Source organism: Coturnix japonica, chromosome 2 (genome assembly GCF_001577835.2).
Source record: "Coturnix japonica isolate 7356 chromosome 2, Coturnix japonica 2.1, whole genome shotgun sequence".
Lineage (NCBI taxonomy): Eukaryota > Metazoa > Chordata > Aves > Galliformes > Phasianidae > Coturnix > Coturnix japonica.
In genome coordinates, this window is record NC_029517.1 from 66,095,296 (window position 1) to 66,116,233 (window position 20,938).

At 41.6% G+C, this 20,938-nt stretch overlaps 1 protein-coding gene across 2 annotated transcripts in view; it reads right to left on the reverse strand.

Annotated features, from left to right (window-relative positions):
• Window positions 1-20,938, reverse strand: part of NEDD9 (neural precursor cell expressed, developmentally down-regulated 9) — an 80,589-nt gene that overhangs the window by 28,505 nt on the left and 31,146 nt on the right. Inside the window, exon 1 of one of the 2 annotated variants that reach the window (XM_015854570.2) lies at window positions 3,545-3,650. The exons of the other annotated variant lie outside the window; for it this stretch is intronic. Within the exon in view, the coding sequence (XP_015710056.1) occupies window positions 3,545-3,556 (12 nt within the window). The 5' untranslated portion in view covers window positions 3,557-3,650. Of the gene's footprint in view, window positions 1-3,544; window positions 3,651-20,938 lie in introns of those variants that run through there. 2 annotated transcript variants of the gene reach the window in all.

Consider the following 20,938-nt stretch of genomic DNA (forward strand, 5'->3'; position numbering starts at 1 on the left):
TGGCAGTCAGAGTCTTGTTTTAACAGATGAATATTCACTGCTTTCATGGGTATTCAGAGAGCTTGCATTACATCAAGAAGCATGCTATAAATGGCTTTCAAATTCATGATTCCAAGTATAACTGAATGCGAGCCCCTAGAAAGATAGATCATCCCTCCAGAAGTTCACCTAACATCTTTAGCAATGGCAATGAGACACAAAAGAAGCCCCATGCCCCAATCATGTGTTTCTACTCTACACAGGCAGGTAGGTCACAAATAGGATTCTTGTTTCTCAGCTTTCCTGGAGATGGCCAAAGAAGCCAAACACGTACACCCATTCCAGTAGTGTTGTATGCAAGTCAGAATTTCCTCATTTCAACTTTTACTCAGGTCACTTGTCACACCTGACCCTAATGCAATGACTCTGTTATTTGTAATGTTGAACTGCCTGTTGCCTTACAACCAAATAAACTTTTCCTGAAACACCACACGTAGGAGGTTCAATGTTCAGTGATAAGGTATCAGTACAAGTACAATCTTTTCTAACCCTGACTGTTGCCGTACATAAGATTATGAGATTCCAAAGGTGATGCTTTAGACAGGGCTAGGAACTGTGGTCCAGCTGTTAACACTGAGGTCACAGTAACACTTCCTGACTTCTCCAAATGCAATCCTGTGTAGTGCAGAGTGGTGGCTGTTGGCTTTGAAGGGCTGCACTGTAATGTCTCTAAGGCTTGGTATCTCCACCTATAAAATAGATTTAACAGCATCTTGCTATCCTATGAAGCCTTTGTGACCGCAAACAAAGTCTGTCACTAGTTTTTCAAATACCCTGAGGTATCAGGTCAAACACCTCTCTTATGTATGCAAATACATACCTGACCCCAAACTGGAGACATATAAAGCAGCCTGTAAGTCAACTAGGGAGGGAAGAGCAGTAATCTGGAAATGACGGTGGTTCTCCTACTGTCAGGAAGGAGCCAGTCCTACTGCTACTTCTCACCGGTGCTGCTGATGCTAAATGCCACCAGGCCTGATCCTGCCTGACTTTGAACACCACCCTCCATGCACACACAGAGGAGAGAAAACTCATGAAACTTCTATGTAAATTCATGACTGCTACAAATGAAGTTTTCAGTTTGTGGCTTGTTTCTCTAATATGATTTCCCCCCCCGCCCCCCTCCCAAAGGTTTTACAGCTCCTATTTACTTCTAGGTTTGATTGTCACACTGTGATTGCTGAGATACCAAGGAAAGGGGGAAAAAAAAAAAAACCACAAAAAAAAGGAAAACAAAGAGGACTGGTTAGCAAAGTACAGGCAGTTCTTTTCCCTTTACATGGCCCAATGCTTAAAGTCTTTCATTGCCAGGGTTACAAGCAGCTTTTCACAGGCATTTCTGGTTGGGAATATAGTATTTCTTCCCAGTGACACTATTTTGTTTGTCTTGGCATGCAAGCATTGTAATCAAGTCTATATATTACAGCACTGTGCCTAAGCACAAATGGCAAGCATTTCAAGCCCTATTTACTTAGGTTTCCTCCTGGCCCAACAAATTATCTAAAAATAGATAATCAAGACCTCATACTTTACATCTACGTCATTCCTTTTGGCTTAAGTGAGGTAAGGAATGTAGTTGTTCTTTTTCTCTCCTCATTCACCAACTGTTTAGAAACTCCAGTAAACAGATAAATCTCCCTTCCTCCTTTCCCCCTCCCCCTTTTTTGTCTCATTTGTGACAGCCAGCAGGCCACAAAAGCCTTGTTATGATAATGCCCCCATCCTTTCGCTTGTGTCACATTTGAGATAGGACACTGGAATTACCAGGCAGAGAGAGAACCTCTCTCATCCATGAACTTTGTTGATCACAGTTACCCTGAGATATTTCGGTTCCTACATGTTGCGTTTCAGCCATAACTGCTTCATCCTTGGAATCACAGTCAGGGTTTGGTTCCAAAAGGGGTGGATTCCACCTTCCAAATTCAAGAACGATGGAATGGCATCCTGTGAGAACTTGATAGGATGCAATTTTGTGGTACATGGAGGCTGTCATCAAATGAGGAAGAACTCGGGTACTGCCATAGTACAGCTGCACCCCACAGATATTAGTTTCCGAAAGCAGCTTTCAGTCAAGTAGGACTAAGAAATGCCAACAACCAACATGTATGTATTCATTACGCTCAACAGTTCCTATCTATCTTCCCATGGCTCAGTTAGAATCTCTCTTGCATTCTCTGGTATTTAACTTGAACAGCCAAACAGGCCCCAAGCTGTTTGGGGTCAAACCTGTCCTTGGTTTACATTCACATCTTCACTGAATTTCACACAGTGCACAGAAGACAGAAGAGTACAGACATCTAAGGTTAAACTCTGAACTTGCTGAATGTCTCACTGGCTTTCAGGGAACTTGGGACTTGAGTATCATCTTAGAAGGAAGTTTAAAGAGTGGAACGAAGAATAAAAGAACTTTGGGTGAAAGAACAAAAAGAGGGAACAAGTTTTCAAATCATTTCTGTGCGAAAAAGGTGAGAAGATACAAACTTAGCAGCAGAAAAGAACCGTAGACCAGAAATGACCCCAGGTTAGTCACATTGAAAGTGAAGAAGTAGTGCTGCAGAGTTGCTCTCAGGGTCTCCCACACAAGCCAGTTTCTGTTCTGCCCAACTCTTATAGTAAGTATCTCAATCACTTCAGTAAATATGGCCTTATCTCATAGATTATCACAGTGAAAGTAAAGAATGACAGCTCCCAAAGAAACGCCACTTGGAGAACACTCAACCTACACCTGGATGCTGTGTCACCTCTGAAGTGCTGGCATGATCCCAGGCAGGACATGAGTATGTTCTGTTCCTTTATTTTCTGTATAGAATAAAAAGCTCAAGACTGCTGTTTTCCCATGGAAAAAAAAAGAAAACAGAGAAAGAAAATAAGAGAGGCTGAATGAGCAGGTATTTTCTTGATGTTACTCCAGGGGTAAAGTAGATCTGAGGATGTTTGTCCTAACTAAGTAGTGTAAGGAAAGTAAACACCCCTGTCTGACAAGGTTTTTGAGGCTCAAACTCTCCTTGTATTTAAGGCTCGCTCTGTCTTGAATTACGTAATCACTTCCTCAACCCAAAAATGTTCATTCCAACCAGACGGGGTAAGAGAAGCATTACATAGCAGGGAGGACTTGCATACTTTTAACCGCTACCTTATTTATTCCTTTTCCAGCAGCATCACTGGGCTGCATAAGTATGGTGCTATAACATAGGAAGAACGGATGGTGACAAGACAAGTCAGGAAGTTGTTATAACTAAGCAGGACCGTTATTTTGCCACTGGGCTCTGCCCAAGTCCAGCCAGAAGACGGGCTTTGCTTCCAACTTTATGAAACAAGGAGTTGTATTATTTTCCATGCCGCCCAGCTCGCAGGGAGGGATGCAGCACTACCTGCTCCACACACCACACACCACACACACACACACACACAGCGCTATTCCCAACACCAGCAGGCACTACTGAAAGCAAAACCCCTTCTCCCCCCCACAACACCCCCTCTCCCCATGCCCACCGCCGCCTCTCACCTTGTACTTCATGGCTGCGATCGGATAAACCCCAAACTCCTCCACTCAGCGCCGCATCGCCAGCGCTTCTACCCGCTGCACCGCCCGCCCCTCAGCCAGGCTACCCCGCTCGTTTACATAGCGCCTTCCCCATTGGATGCTCTGAGAGAGACAACCCCTTCCTCCGCCTCTCCCCCGCTCTGCCCCTTGTCTTTATTGCAATTGGATATACCTTGAAAGAGAGATTTGTGAATATGATCCCCTAACCTTGGCGTGTTGATTGTGGAAAGTACTTGTCTGTGGTTAGTGCGAGTACTTTGCTTTCTGCGATGACTTTGTTGATGGTTGATGCTTTTACTATGTAACGCTGTATTTCAGACAGAGCCTTGGAAAGTTTAAAACTGATTGCTTTGGATAATCAGCTCAATTATACAATGGGACATGCTGGTGTGGAAGCCAGGACCTGGCTCTGCTGATGTCTGTGTTGCAGAGGCAACTTGAGTGATGCTGCCAGGATTTATAACGACGGGGCCCTATTGAAGTTCTCAGGAGGGCAATTCATGTAATGTGTCTTTTTGCTTCACAGCCCAGCAATGAATTGAATCGCTGCCTCATATTTTATGCTGCTGCAATTTCGGTGGAGTAGTAAAAGGGTTCTGTGACTTTGCCTTGTGCCTGCATCAATGGCCTTTGTTTCTTTGCTTTTGCCGAGGGCAAATTAATATAACTCGCTGCTCATTTGGGCAACCCAGTGAGACAAGTCTCCTCACACACCACCCCGGTGAGCTTATTGTTTGCTTTATTGCTCACTGTGCCACTGTTTGGAGTCCTCTCTGTGCCCTCCAAACTGCCAGATGAGTATATTTGAGGTATCTGGGGGTCGTCAGCAGGTGAGATGGCCCTGCAGCCAAAGGGGTGCTTGGCCAAGATCGGTGCTTACCCCACAGCCCTCAGTGCACAACATGAAACAGAGCTGTGGGCCGGGCTGGGAGGGGAACAGCCATTGAAACAAATCAGCCAGCTATTGCCCTGTGACAACTGATAGGAGATGAACACAAGACAGATATCCTGCTCTGAAAGGTTACTGAAACAAGACTCCCTTGTTCCGCTTTCCCCATGACACAACCTAGGAAAAGAGAGGCACAGCAGAGTGTCTCCCTCACAGTTGAGAGAGTCTTTTCAGGAAGGGTCTGTGAGCCTGGTGTTTTGGAAGCACTGAGTGATCTTTTTCTTCCTACACAAAGCCCCAGCTATCCTTTGGTTAATACTGTGCAGCATCAGCATCACTTCTTGCTGTGATACTTGGCCAGGGGATTAGGATTGAAATTAATTTAGTTATAGTATCACTGCACTTCATGAACCAAGGAGAGCCCTGATAATCAACCGTGATCCTATCACCTAGATAGACAGTGATCTCCGCCATAATCAGATTTAAATGCAAGGGTCAGACTGGGGAAGGAAAAATGTTAGTGAAACATGTTAATTAGAAAATGTTAACTGTCTTTTTAAATGCAACTATACCATTCTGCTTAAGTTGCCTTTAAACTGCAGCATGAGTTCACTTGCTTTGGTCTATAATTCTACATTTCCCTTAGCATCTATGAACTAATCTTACAGGCGTCCCACATCCCTTTTTACGATAAAGCACAAAAGCTGTTAACATTCTGAAGAAGGGCATTTTATGTGGTGTTTCTTCAGGAATCGCTGGTTTAACTCTGTAAGTCAACCATCAAGGCCCTGCTTACTGAACCTCCTTTGGATAAAGAGAATAAATGCGGCCCCCTCTGTCCCCTCTGCTTTGCTTCAAATGCCAGCTAGAAAGAAACACACTGGTGTCCTCCCACCCAAAAGCTTTAAAACTGAATCCAGCCTTTGTTAGCTTGAGAAATCATGGAAGGCAACTGTGGTTTAGATACTGGGCTATGACTAAGCTACCAGCCTGATCCTCTGACCAAAAAAAATGCAAAATCTATTCCAATTTAACATAAAGGATGAAAATAAATACTGCTACAATTTCTACTTGTTATTTGAACTGGACAATCGAGTTCTCTGGAGGAAATGAACATGGGAAAGGGTGGAATCGCTATTAAAACAGTATGAGGGACCCATCTCACTCTGGGGGAAGGAAAGGAGAGAATGTAAAATCAAAACAAAGGACGTTTATTACTTCTCTAATTCCCAGAACTGACTGTATACGAGGATGGAGGAAAGAGGTCCATCCAGGCCTGGGTAACACGGCTGACCCAGCAGAGCACGTGGGTCAGCCAAAGGGATTCTCATCCTGAGCAGAATGGGCAGGAATTTCTGGAAGATGGCAGGAATTGGAGCTGAGCTGCCACCTGTACTGTGAGAAGCCAAAACAAGTAGGAGCCTTGGGAACCTCAGTACCATTGGGTGTGAGAGATGGCAGAAGCTGGTGCTGGTGTAAGCAGTTTTTGCCCTTCACAAAAGCTGCAGCACTGCGGCAAAGCAGGGTGGTAGCACCGTACGACCTGATGGTGTTGAGGAGGCAAGAAGAATGTAAGGTATTTCGGGAGGGCTGGAGACAGAAAAGAATGTCAGGATGCAGCATGCATTGGCCTATTCCTTCCAGAGATACTGTAAAAGACTTATTCATTTTCCAAACAAACAAAACAGTCTTAACAGTTGTGCTGGTAGAATACACTCCTTTATTTTCCCTTCTGGCACTGAATGTTTTTAATACATGAGTTAAAATATACAGGCTTGCTTCCAGACGTGTGGCATGCATGCCATTCAACCTACTGATGCCAAAAGAGGGATTTTTTTGTTTCTGTTTTTCTTAGAAAAGATGAGAAATAGCACAACTATGGAGGCCGCGAAAGACTCCTGTTCTCTCTAGTTCACAGTTATGTCCGTGATATATGATAGATATCACACAGGGAGATTGCTCAAGAGGAAGATATGCTTAGGCATCATAGCTGGTTTAAGATGAAAAGGATGGAGAACTGGAACCGGAATTGCCTCAGACAAGAAATTTCCCCATAACTTAGGCGTATTAAGCTCTTCATGCATTTACTTGGAAGTCATGGTGTTAACATCTAAAAGCTCAGATCTTTGCCTGGACTTCCAATCTGAATTGTACCCAGTTTGGGCAAAACTCTAGAGCTGAGTATTAAATGTGGAAGGTTTTTCTTTTCTCTTTGTTTTTCTCTTTTTTGCACTTTGTTTTTGTGGGAGTTCTTGGTGAAGGCTGAGCAGCCCACCACAATGCTATTATCCCATGGGATCTTTTGACTGTATGTGCTAGATGTGTAAGAATGAAGGCCTGACTCAAAAAGCATATACCCCAGCCAAGGGAGAGGATCTCTTTGGTAGGCTATCAGGTCTCACCTACTAAGGAGCCCTTTGTGATGAAAGGTGTATGAGCATGGATAATTCAATGGGAAACAGTGGTCTGGAGTAAAAAGATTCACTTGCCTGTGTGAAAAGTACCACAACTAATATCCAGTATCTAGGAAGGTAAGATTTGAAGCATGCGTAAGTGTTTTCTCAGCAGATGCCTCCCCACACACACACAGTGTGTAGCAATTACCACCTCAAGAAGCCTTGTCTTGAAGGTATTTTTCTCTTGAATATGTGCAGAGGGAGGTTGTAAGAGCCATTTGGATGTGGTGCTCAGAGACCTGATTTAGCAGAGGGTTGTTAGAGTTAGGGTACTATGGTTAGGTTGTGGTTGGACTTGATGATCTTCGAGGTCTTTTCCAACCTGGGTAATTCTATGATTCTATGACATATGAAGTGGAATCTATTACATGGATTTAAAACCACATTAAATTCCTTTAAGTCACATGAATACCCTTCAGAACTGCCCCTCCAGATGTAGTTCCTTCTGATTATAAATTACCCATCAATTTTACACATGATCCGAATAATTGTCCATAGACTGAATGATGCAATTGTGTCCATTTTGATTTCAAAGCCTGTAAGATTTTTTTTGTCTCTGCTTTTAAGAACTTACTTTTGAACACCTCCCATGCTTATTTTAGCATAGGTGATCTGCTCTTGTTGTATTTTATATTCTCACTTTCTCCATCTCTCATCAACCAGCCTTCCATAGCAACAAAAGCATTTTCTCCAGTAGTGCCCCTTACCAGTAACCAGTTCGTTGCCGTGGGAGGAAGGGAATCAAAAGTGAAAATGAAATCAAATACAAATTGGGGATTTAAAAAACAAAACAGTCCAAAGGGGAAAGTCCTGTTTTGTCTTTATCACTAAGCTTCCCGTGAAAGTCCCGGCCCGGAGGTGATTTGAGGGTTGAGGAATTTTAGGGAAATTTGCTTCTTTTGGATGTGTTTGGAGGGGGAATGTGCAATAGGCAAGTGAAAATCTTTCCTTTCTTTTGCTTCAGCCAGATTTGTGGAGACTCGTTGATACCCGTAACAGAGAAAAGCACGTGAAGTATCTCAGGCTGACTTGTATTTTTCTCTTCTTTGGGCGCTGGTGTTTAAACACTCATCTCATCCTCAGTGCAAATTTTAATCTCCACAAAACTGCCAAAAATGGTTATCTTTGCTGCCATCTGTTTATGGTCTGTTCTCCCAAAATCATTCCTTAAAGGAAAATGACTGATTTCCAAACCCCTCCTCCTCTTCTGTTATTTTTAACAAGCAGTTCAGTCCAATGTCATTTAAAGAAAAGATCATTGCCTTTGTGTTGCAGGACTCTCAGGAAACAATACTAGAAGAGGAGGAACGTGGGAACTCTGTTCCTTCTCTTTTCCATTGCTGTCGTTCATGAACTCTGAATGCTTCTAGCAGTAGGGTAGCCAAAGATGGGGTGAAAAGGACAGAGTGTGTTCCCATTGGCAAAACTTCCTTTGACTTCATTGGGACCAGGATTTGGCTCACACCACACGTCACCCCAAGCTTTGGCTTTGACTTAATTGGCTCCTCTTAGCAGATTGTCTCTGCCGAGAGAAGCAGCGCTGCAGATAACTCAGCTGTTATCCACCACTGTTATTCTTTCACTGACTTCAGGCTGGATGCTGACGCTGGCTGAGCTGATAGAAGCACCTGTCTCCAGGCTATGCAAAGAGAAGGCTGCACATATCAATTTCCTGATCTCTCCTTCAGCACCTACGTTCTCTTTTCTGTCTTTACCCTCTGGGTCTGTTTTTTCCCACACATCCTGATTGACTCATGTTTGCTCCTGAAGTCTAATGTGGGTTTGAGTCATGGGGCTGACATGAAGACTTGACTCCCCACCTCCTCACAGTTCAGCCTTTTCTGGGAGCTGTATGGCTTTTATGAAACTACTTTCCAAGAAGAGACATAGCTCATTTTTTTGTGTGTCATAAAGCCCCTCAGTACGTTTGTCTGGAAGCCATTGCTATAAAACTCTTGGATATGTCAGGGTGTTAGTGAGGCTGTCCTTTTGCATCACAGTTTTGAGACGGTGTATTGACTCTGCTTCTCTGGTCAGTAAATAGGCACTGTAAAAGGACCTCTCTTTCCATGAAAAGCAGGGCTTTTGAAAGGGCTCCCAGCTACCGTGGAATGGTTCCACAACAGTGTTCCAGAAGCTTTTGTTCCAAAAAAGATCACGGTATGGATGAGTCTTCATGGAAAAAGAAAATTGAGAGGGCTGTGCATACACAATCCCAGAGCATAAGGAATGGCCAAACATGGCTATCTATCGGTGGTGTTGCATGTGGGCTCAGAAACATGAGAGTCAAAGATATTCTGGGAGAGCAGTTTTCAGGTGACTACATGCAGACAGGGTTGAAATGTTTTGACTAAAGCTGTTGGACTTATCATTTCATTTTCCTCTTTTCTCAGAGATAGGTCTTCTGGTACAGACAGATCAAAAGTCAGAAAGCAGGAGGGAATGCAAAGATCTCATATGCTGAGTCCTCTTCTGAGCAAACGAGTGAAAGAAAAGTCTGTTGGACCAATCTATTTGAAGGAACAAGAACCACTGCTTAGAGAAACGGAGGGAAACATTTACTTGAATTTGTAGGAAAGGGGAAATAAAGCAAGAAAAGGAAGATGGGTAGAGAAACAGACTGTTATTAATCAACTTAATGAGAGAGAAATAGTTCTTATTAGGATAGGAACACTAGGAATCCAAAGTACCTCACACCTTGTGAGGATCAGTACAGATTATACCCCCTTCTTTGGAAAAATCTGTTACCCTCCTTACTTTGTTATTTGAAACATTTTGCACTTGGTAAATAGAAAAAAAAAAGTGGTTCTTAAAGATCAAATTGCATTCTGGTAGCAGCCAGGATAACTTTATGAAGACAGACAAACTTTTGTTACATCAAATAAATATATATATCACACCAGAAAGTTATGTAAGATTCTATTTTAAAATCATCTGGTCCTAATTTACTAAATTTACTGCCTCAGAGCTAATGCCAAGCTGCTACGTTTGATTTATAGAAATACTTTAGCGCATTTTTTCCACCAGGCTATTGTAGAATGTATTTACTGCTTTCTTACTATTGTGAAAAAAAATGCAGACTTTTTGAAGAGCTTACTGATAGTTTCTCACAAGATGCCAGGAGATATGCAGATAGTAAACAATGCTGTGTACTTAGGAACATTCCATTCGCTTTTCAACTCTTTTTCCATCTTTCTTTTTTGTAATTGAACAAAGTGATCCATCTGGTAAATGGATGTTTGAAAATGTCCAGTTTGTGCCAAACCACTTTTCTTAAGCACAGACTCCTATTTTTTTTTTTCTTTGCAACAGAAAAACATTTAAACAGCAGCCATACTATGATGCATTACTAACCATTAAAAAAGCACACACAAAACCCAGACAGCGGGTTGGCGGGGGGGGAGAGGGCTGGGGTGGAAGAAAGCTTAACAAATATTCCATTAAAAATCTATCTAAAAATATCGTGCCAAACAACCCTCTTTTTTTTTTTTTTTTTTTTTTTTTATTTTCGTTTTTTAAAATCCCTTTTCTCTCCCTGAAAAGTCTGTCCAAATGGGAAATGGCTGCTAGGGATTAAAACCTAAGTCCTGTATTCAGCAATTCCATTGGACGTGTGCTTAACTTTACGCATGTGCTTTGATTTGTATGCGTGCTTCACTGAACTGGATCCTTGGTGAGTGTTCATCTACTTCCACAAGAAAAATGTGGTCAGGACAGTTGGCTTTTTTTGAAGGTTTTGAGAAGGAGTTGTTGGCTTATTTATTTATTTATTTATTTATTTTTTTGTCATCCTGCATCCATCTCCCATGGAAATCACCCCAGAGATGCAATGTGTTCTCAAGGGTTTTGAATGGAGCTCTGGTTCAAGCCTTTCCGTAATGTTTTTTCATCTCTGTATACTGAACCCAGAAGTGCCAAAATACCACAAGCAAAGGGAATTTTTCTGGTATTTCCAGCTTGAGCAGAAGTAGGTAGTATTAGACATCTCTTCTATAGTAACTCAGACTAATTCAGATCTAGTCTAGTATCTAACCATACCAATACTAGGTACTAGTCATACCCGTACCTCTTCTCTAGAAGTCCCCATATATCTAAGCTACCTGGAGTTTTTATTGCCTGCTTTCATTTTCATACCTTTCTTTCCTCATCTGTCTCTACAACTACACTCTGTTGAGTCTCAGCTTCAGACGCTGAAGTCTGCAAACCAAATCCTTAGACCTTACCTTTTGCCCATTTTTGAGTCATTAAAATCCAATTCTGAAGATCAAGGTACTGGTATTTTTTTGTGTGTGTGATGATGCAGCAAAGCATTGAGATGTGAAAATCAACTTCAGAAATGCATCAATGCTTTTGAATTCTCTGATCTCAATGGCAGGACATCTTGAGGAGCTGAGTTTGCGTAACAGAAAACTTCAGTAAAAGTATGAGGGCATTTGATTAATCCTGACCCTAGTAAAGCTGACTCAAGTTTAGCTATGGCTCTGAGACTTCATCTGTTTAGTCTCAGGACAGAGAAGACTTTGACAGCTCTTCCAGTCATAGAGTGCCAAAGCAAAACTGATGTCTAGTTGATATCCATGACTGTGTTGCACATTTGTTTGCTTCTGACATCCCAAGAATTGAGGGCATTTCAGTTTGTTTTTTGGGAAATGGGTTACCAGGCTGTTATAGATATTGTAGTTGTTACAGTTGCTGAAGAAGGACTGTCAGAAAATGAGAACTGTGTTTTGCCCACCATGAAAGGCTCCCACTGTTCACCAAGTACAAATACCAAGTACAAATCTACCGAATCTTCTCAAATGCCTCTACGGTGTAGATGCTTGAGATCCACTCATAAAGAAACAAACTGACATGAAATGGAGGTAGAAAGGTCACAGATGGGAAAAGAAATGATTCAGTGCTCGTTTTTGTAGGCTGGCATTTGTGTTTGCAGGCCAAAGTCATTGTAGAGTTGTAAATGTTCTGTGTTCTGCTCTAGAAAGGAGGTAAACGGCACATGACAAGCAAAGTGCTAAAGGCTAAATCTAATCTGACACCCCATGAAAATGAGACAATTGTGTGCTAGCTGGTCGAAGTCCAGAGATGTCACCTCCCATTACTATCATTTGATGAGTGGTTGCCAACATTTGTCCATTTTCACAGCCCCATCAGTGCTATAGGAAAGTCTTTCTGGGAGTTCTGGGCAGCCTGAGGAAGAGTGGAGCTTTGTTTTTTCTGGAGCTAATCCCCTTAAACCACTTCCTCTTCCTATTGGAGTGAGGTTTTCTTAATGCCTTTTTGTATGTTTTGTTTTGTTTTAATGACCACTGCTCTTGGGGCTGTTTCCAGGTCTCCCTGAAAGGTCAAATCTGCTTTTCTCTTTGCTTGCCATTCATATGATGAGTGGCAATTGGTCCTCCCATCCCTGCTCCCATCCCTGAGGCTTTTAGGCTGCTCTGTTTGCTGGCCTCAGTCCTATTCTTTGAGGTTGACAGTGGTTATTTCACTGTTTTACTCTTTAAAGGAAAAAACAACCAAACAAACAAACAGAGTTGTGTTCTATAAAAACTTGTGAATTTACATCTGTTCCTGCTTTTATCTCCACTTCATCCAAATACCTGAGTAAATAAAAAGTGTGTCTACATCTTTTCCTGTGCAGTGATACAGTGAAAGTCACTTGATGCAGACAGGCGTTTTTGCAGACACTCATTTTTCCACCTGCAGCCCTGGACAGCTTTCAGCCAGCCCTTAATGTTTGTTGTTGGTACAAAAACAAACATGTGTGTGACATGTTTATCCAGTTGTGGTTCTAGAGTTAAAATGTATTATTAGTAATTACATGTCCCCAGATAATCTACATTATGTCAGGCATGTCGTTTTTATAGATACATGTGCTGTAACCACTGATTAAACAAGCCATGCGTGCTGAAGACCACATCTGTCTTTAATTTGTGCAAGACCTTGGTGGTGTTGAGAACCCACAAGCTGCATTGAAGCTGCTCAGTTTTATGAGTGATTACTGCCACTGGGACCAGTCCAAATGATAAAGCATATGTTGGAGCAGGTGACAGTTGCATTCATATGTGTATGGTAATAAGTCTAAGTTCTTATGTGTAGATAAATTCAAATAGATGAACTCTACGTGCTCACCGCAAATAATGTAGATATGGAAGAATCTGTTGGGGCATGAGAAGACTTAATTTAAAAGGGAGCCTAGCCTTTAAGCAGTAATTACTTCCTCTCTAATCAAGGATCTGTCTTTTTATGACACTGTCAAGTTTCAGAATTCAGAGCTCAATGGAGTGATGAGTTTTGCTTCCTTCTCTCTTCATCACGTGCAAACAATTTGTGATTTTTCTTAGGTTGGCTGACTTCTGTTCAGTTAATTTGAAGGGTTTTTTTGCTCACATAATGCTTTCACCTGTTAGAGAATTTCTTTTGAAATCCTTTCCTGCTAGTCATAACTCTAATCATTCCCCTTCAAAGTGCCATAAATGAATTAATTGCAGAGCGTGCCACTTTTGTACCATGTGAGGTTAGAAATCCATTGTTGAGATGTTGATATGAACTCGCTTCCAGATTGTGACTGACGTGAGTAAAGAAGTACATGAGAAAAAGCTGGTTTATTTAGGTGTGCTTTTTAGCAGAGGAAAATAAAGGAAAGCTTACAGCTTTTTCTCTGGTGCACGTTGTAGGATGGCAATCTCTGTATTGCTGGCTGTTATTTGAGTTAGAGTGGTAGAATCATTATTGGTATTTTGCAGGCAGGAGACCGAGGCACATAGTGACTTACTGATGATGACATTGTAAGTTCATGAGCTGAATGGCAAGGATAGTTGGAAACCCAGCTGTTACAGCATGGCTCAACAGGGAGCTTGAAGTAGTGCTATGTCTTTTCTGGATCTCTCCCAGTATATCCTTAACTGTATTGTAATGCTACAGATAGCAACTAGTGGAATTTTCCCTGCTCTTGGCTCTCTGTCCTCCTCCTTTTCAAAAATCAAAGTGGTTTGGAAGTTCAGTTCGCTTAAGCATGTGAATATTTGAGGGGTGGATTTTCAAAAGTAAATATGAGTCCAGCAGGAATGGGACTAGGTTGCCTAAGTAAAGAATCTATGGACAAGTATCTTAGGCTATTTCAGGTGACATTTAGCTGCTACTCTGGTAGATCCTGCCTTATTACGCCCACCCTCACACAGCTTGCTGAGAGCTGGGTACCTGAATCCAGAGCCTTCTGAATCCAAACTCTGAATATCTGTTAGGATTACAGCCAAGACATCTAAACAGCCTGGCTCATTGACCTAGAGTTTGAGACCTGCATCTCCCTGTCCACAGCTGCATGTCTTCTGGCAGAAATGAGATACACAGAGGAGAAAACACATAAAATAACAATCATCATGTCTTCAAAATAGGTTTGAACTCTTTCCAGCTAATATTTTGACTCAGAAATTCTGGGAGCAGGAGAGATTTGGTAGTTGGAGTAATAGCAGTAGAAAAATCCAGGCCAGTTTCTGATTCCTAGGATTCAGCCAAGTGAAAATTCATCCACTGTAAAATTGTCAAGGCCTACTTGATTACACTGCCATGACCTCTGTCATTTCTATCCCGTAAACAGAAAATGGCCTCTTCCACGGTCCAGCAAGGAGCAAAAAATGATTCACTGCAGACAAGCGTCTCAGTGCTCAAAGTAGCCAGTATGATTTCGCCTAGAACTTCTGAAAAGCCTGTTAATTACATGCAAGACATGAAGAATGCAACAATATGGAAGAGGGAGATCTCTCCTTTCAGCTGTTATTTGTTTGTACTAATTTGTACCATGCTTAAAAGCAAAGACCCCTAAATACATTGCTGATTCAGTAACCTCTGCATCAATATCCTCCTCTCTGCACTAGCACTTTAACTATTTTGCTATCTACAGCTTCAAATTGTCTTCCTGGCTTTTTTGTTGTTATTTTTTTGGTGTTTTTTTTTTTTTTTGAGAGTGAAATCACACCTCACTCTGAGAGTTACTAGGTCATACACTCACATTCAGAAAGGATGTGGTTTTCCTGCTCTGTAGATTGTGAAGCAGAGCTGCATCAAAGCGGACTCTGACAGTACCAGTGCCAGTGGTGACAAGCGCTGACATTTTGTGGGCGCTCAAGGGCATGGTGCTATTGAGAGCACCAAAGCCTGCCTTACTTTCTATACCTTATGCACTCCGTGTTTTAACCACATGGCCAAAAGACAACAGCTAGAAGGCCGAAGGGATACGTGCAGTGCAATGGTTCTCAATGCAATTGTTATTACAGCTAGCCGTTACTTTTCGCTTTTGCTTCTACTCATATTGAATGTGTGTAGTGGAAATGCTAAGTCATGGCCTGTACTAATAATTGAACACCTGGTGGAAAGGCAGGGCCAACCCAAAGGAGCTCAGGTGAAAGCAATGCACCTGAGTGACTGTTAAGTGTTGGAGCCAAGATCCACCCCTTCCCAGACCTCATTTAAGGGTTGGCAGTGGAGATGAGATTGTTTTGCTGGAGATTCCTTTATACACGTGGCCTTCTGAAGGTGAGTGGGTTTTTTCCTTTGATACTATGGTTGCTGTGTTTGGGCTTGTCTTCGCTTGATGCAGCTCAAGACTCTGCTACCCTTTTGTTACTGTTGTGTTTTCCATCATGTTATTGCATTGCAACATACCACCTTGATAAATCTCTTTTTTTCTTCTGTGGTGAGTACATAGATAGGCTTTGCTTTCTAATTTGACTCCATATCCACAAAGCTGTGCTGTGCAGGGAATCCTTGTATGGCACCTTTATACTCTCCAAACGTGTACTAACTCTATACCAGTGTTTAGGAGGTCTAGTCTGTACCCTGCAGCTTTGGAGTGTGCAAAGGGCTGCAGTGTCCTCACAGATACTGGTTTCGGTAACTAGTTCTCACTGAGTTATAAGACTCACACACAGAGATGTTACTGTGAAGTTGATAAAAAGGCTGGATCAGAAGCAGACATAATAGTTTGGGACTGTAAATTTAGATGGTAAGCTCAGGGAGTGTTTGTAGTAACCCACGAAAATAAACATGATGCTTTCTCCAGCTCTTTCTTTATTCGATCATTGTCACAGGTCTGCATTATTTAAATTTTCACGCTGTGTCTTCCAAAAGTACCCATGACAAACCACAGTACTTGTATTTAAAGTATCTGTAGCCCTTTTGTGCGGCCTTTAGAGCTTTTTCCTGGAACATTAAAGAACTTCAAGAGGGCTCCTAGTAGTAGGTGGGTCTTGTGGTTAATATGCAAGCCACTCAGTGTAACAGCAAGGTGGTTTGGTGTGCTATTATGTAAGCATCAATTTCCTCTACATTATAACTTAAGCTCAGAGAATCCCAAAACCCTATGAAAGCTTCCCCTACCTTTCCACCAAGCTGGCATTAGTTCTGTTGCTCTGTTTTTGCAGTCTTCTGTGCAGTTTTAACAGTTTGAAACCCACCTAAGTGCATTTAGCTGGACTTTGTTACACTAATGGTGAAACTTCATGTGGAATGATGTTATCAATCCAGTTTCAAGCCCCCTGCTATGTGCAGGATTGCCAACCACCAGACCAGGGTACCCAGAGCCACATCCAGCCTGGCCTTGAATGCCTCCAGGGATGAGACATCCACAACCTCCTTGGGGAACCTGTTCCAGTGTGTCACCACCCTCTGAGTGAAAAACATTCTGATTGAGAGAGGGTGATCAAGTCTGAATCAAGTACCTGGATTGATCAATACAGTATGCAGTACTCCTGTGAGACTTCAAAGGAAAAGGAATGTGAAATGTGTGCTTGATGTTTGTTCCCTATTTTATGCCACATTTCACTGATGATTGAAAATCTGAGTTAGACATTCCAGTTTATAAGGGATTGTCTTGAGTGAGGGAAAGAAATGGCTAAAAAATTCATATTGTTTTTCACCAATGACCCCTAAAACTTAATTTATATGGATATAAATAAAGCTCCATTTGATGTCAATTGCAGTATGACGGGTGCCCCATTTAAAACAAACAAACAAATAAAAACCACAACAGACTTGTCCTGAAAGATAAGAGTTAAGAACTAAAAATCTATTTAATTTAGAAGTAGCAAACTTTCATTTCCCCTTTCATTTCCTTTGGGATACGAACCACTCATATCTAAGTAATGTGTAGTATGGGGAACATATCTATGTTGTTTCCTCTGGGGGATTTGCAAGTAGCTGCTGTTTTAGGGCACAGAACTGTTCAATCTTGAATATCTCAAGTTATTTTTATCTAAGCCAAGCTAACAGAATCGGTTATTTCCCATTCCACTGTTGAAGGGAACCTTTAAGACAATGAAGAAAAATACTTTTCCTTTCTGTTTGTGTTTTATCTGTGCATATAGGTTTAGGTTGGATGTTAGGGGGAAGTTCTTCACTAGGAGAGTGGTTAGGCCCTGGAACAGGCTGCCCAGGGAGGTTGTGGATGCCCCGTCCTTGGAGGTGTTCAAGGCCAGGTTGGACGGGGCCCTGGGCAACCTGATCTAGTAAATGTGTGTGTTTGGTGGCCCTGCCAGGCAGGGGGGTTGGAACTACATGATCCTTGAGGTCCCTTCCAACCTGGGCCATTCTGTGATATTGTCTGCTTGTTGTTCCCAGATAGTTTGGGAAACAGCATTCATGCATCTCCTTAGGATTGCCTAGCTAGTGGGGGTATGTGGAATCAAATGAATACAGTATCTTGAAGGCAGTGGTACAACAGTAACCAAGCTCTGTGTGTTCAGAACCATCTGTTGACTCAGTGTCATTACCTGCAGACAGGCTAAAAAATAAAAACATCTGCTTTTAAGTTTTGCTGGCAGAGAGTTAAAAAGTTATGCCAGATAACCTTTATTTCTATGTAATTGATTTATTTCTGGAAGAAGAAACAACATGCTTGTATTTTGGAGGAGGGATTTCCACCCAATTTCACTAATTTTTCTCTTATGCATAAAAAGAGGAGGCAGCAATGGGGATTCTAATATTTGGATGTACCTCATTCCCAGCTCTGAAAAGAATATAGATAGTGTTTTACTGTCTCTTCATTCTGAGCATCTAAAAGTATTTTCCCTTATTTTTTAATGAGGGAATAAAAGCTCAATAATAACAAGGGGGTCCTTCCTTTCTTTTTTTCCATGTTCTACACTCCTTTAGAAGTGCAAGCTTTCAATATACTTCTCCCTCTTTTGGGAGTGCTTGGGCTGTTAGCACCATCCATTCCTTTAGTCTGATCCAATGATCTCCACTCATCTCTAATGAGCGTCTGTCACCACAGACACTATCCACTAGAAGACTGAAGCTTTATGCTTATTACTTGCCATATATTTGATTAAAGATGAAGCAGTTTATTAATGCAGATTAGCAAAACAAGATTAAGGCTCATTCCCAATGTCTAGAAAAACAGTTACTGAGCTCCCTCAGATAGGGCTCTAAAGGACCTAACCTTGATACTGCGAATAAGACCTCATCTAAAATTCTGGCTGCTAGAAAGGGGGTAAATTGAAGCATTAACAGGATGCTGTAGGATCTGGAACTCATCCACAGAAATAAGGTGTGTTTAAATACACAAGAATCTTCCAAATATTTGGAAATCTGAGCAGGTAGCTTTGAGTGTGTGGTAAGTTAAATTCCTCCCAGACCTGCCCGTCATATCTGTTGCCAAAGTTTAATCACACATGAAAAATCTCTTCCTGTATATTGAATTCTGATCATTGAAATTGCAATCTAGCAGATAGGATAATATTTTAGGTACTTTATAGCTGATAGTTCACATGTATTCACATTATAGTTTGTATCAGTGTTTTGAAACTCAGCTTGATTAATTTTATATGATTCCTTCTGTGTAGAGAAGTGCAGGCTAGACTTCTCCATCAATTTCTCATGAGTAAACCTGTTCTTTTGCTGCCGGAGTGCTTGAGTTATTTATACAGTGCTAAAGTAGGACCAAGTTAGAGGGTTTGGCTAATGTGTAGTTCATTGGATTCTTGCAGCAAGTGAGATGTGTAATTCATTGCAATCCATCAACTATTCAGTAGGATGATGTTATGGAGTAATGCTGTTTTCGTTTTTTACCAGCCAGCAGATGAATGACAGCTTTCCCTGTGCCTGGAATGTTATTGTGGTGGACTCTTCAAAACGTTTTGTCAGCTTAAGTATAACAAATTCGCTACCCATTTGCCTTTGGTTACAGAATAACAATTGGGCACTTACCGTTGTTATAGCAAACCGTAATTATAATCAATTACTAAGTATGCAAACATATTTTGTATACCCAACGGATTTAGACCTATTTTCATTCCAGACTAATTAGAAAGCTACGTGGTAATCTCCAGCCCCAGGCTTTTCCTACACACCCTTGAGTGACTGCTTAACCTCTCCCTTGAAAATAAACAAAATGCTGCCACATCCTCAGCTCCAGATTGGGGACTGGGCAATGACAGCTGATGTGTTTTTTTAGTGATTCCTATTTCTTTTACTCTGCAGCGTTGTCTGCTAACTACTGGCTTCAGTGGGAACTTTTACCTTTGACTTTACAGTTTGCTGTTTCTAGATGAAGTTAATGTTTTTCACAAGTGCTAGGGGAGGAAGAAAACAACTATATTTGAAGCAAATACTTATTAGCTAGTTTTAAGACCAAAATATAAGTTGAAGTCTAGACGTTTAAAGTACTGAAGCAAGTATCTGAATGTAGATAGAGACTACTTCCTTGTTTGTCTTCATGCTCTGGAGAGCATACAACTACTGGAGTTAGTCTAGGGATATCTGCCCTGCCTCTGAGCAACAAATTGTATTAGGTGATTTCATGAGGTCATTTTAAGCCCTAATTTTCTAAGATTAAACTCAAATTAGCTCGAAGGCTGAACTGTCTGTGCCTAACTTAATCCACTGCTGCTACTAATTAGTGTGCCCACCTTGCTCTTCCTGTGTCTGAGAAACAAGCTTTGTGCCTTTTGATAGAAGAGAGGCTGAGTAATCATAGCCTCCTCTTGGGTGTGGGTTTTGGGTGGATTTCATGATGAGGCTTGCTGTAGGATCTGTGTTCAGTGTGTAGTAGGCACCAAGCAGCTTTGAGTGGATTGAGAGAAGTATGTTGAGTATCTATGACAGAGGACAGTCACATCACCTGATGTGCACCCTCAGCCACCTGATGTGTTTGGATACCACAGCAGTAATGCTTCCATGAAATTGCAGGCAGTTTAGAATTGTTCTTTGGCAAGTTTAAGCAAAGGGCAGGTGGATGCTTACAACCTCCCTGGCATGTGTAACAACACACATAGGATGGATATGCTTTTGGGCTACAGGAGAGACCAGAACTGCTTGTATCCTTTTACAAGGTTAGGCAACTTGCCCCAGCCAAATCATGCTGCTGTATTTCTCTATATTATGTTCATTCTTTTTTTTCTGTTCTAGAATACAGAGCAATGTTATGACCTTAGTAAGAGCTGTTTGTGTAAATTACCAGGGAGATCAATGGTGTTCCAAGGATTCATAACTCAGGCAGAAAAAAATACATCATCAAATTGCTCAAAGGAACTTGTTTAGGGTGGCAATTTCCTCACCATATTTCAGCTCTGCGTCTCCAGCTATTCAGGCTGTCTAAAATAAATCATTACTACTTTTTTACTTGTATTTTCCTAACAATGGGGGAAGTTAGAGCAGTTTGTGTGAACTCTTCTTTTGAATTCTCTATTTCATTAAAACTAAATAAATTCTATCTGCTTTTGCTGACAACTCTACCCTAATTCCTGAGCATGCAAAATGTTTCAATGGGGTTAAAGAAGTGTTTTAACTGTGAGAAGCTAAATAGCTGAACTGTCTTACCTGCCACTGGAGTGCAAAGTGAGCTATATACGCAAACCAGGCCTTGCACATTAAGAAACCTGAATAAGAGGTGAGATCTGTTCCCTCCTCTGTAAGCTTTCATCCTTCATTGGAGGAGTGCTCAGTCCTGAGTCCTGCTATGCGACCTCATCCCAGGCAAACATATTTGCCTTTGGTGAGGAACATGTTTTAGTATGC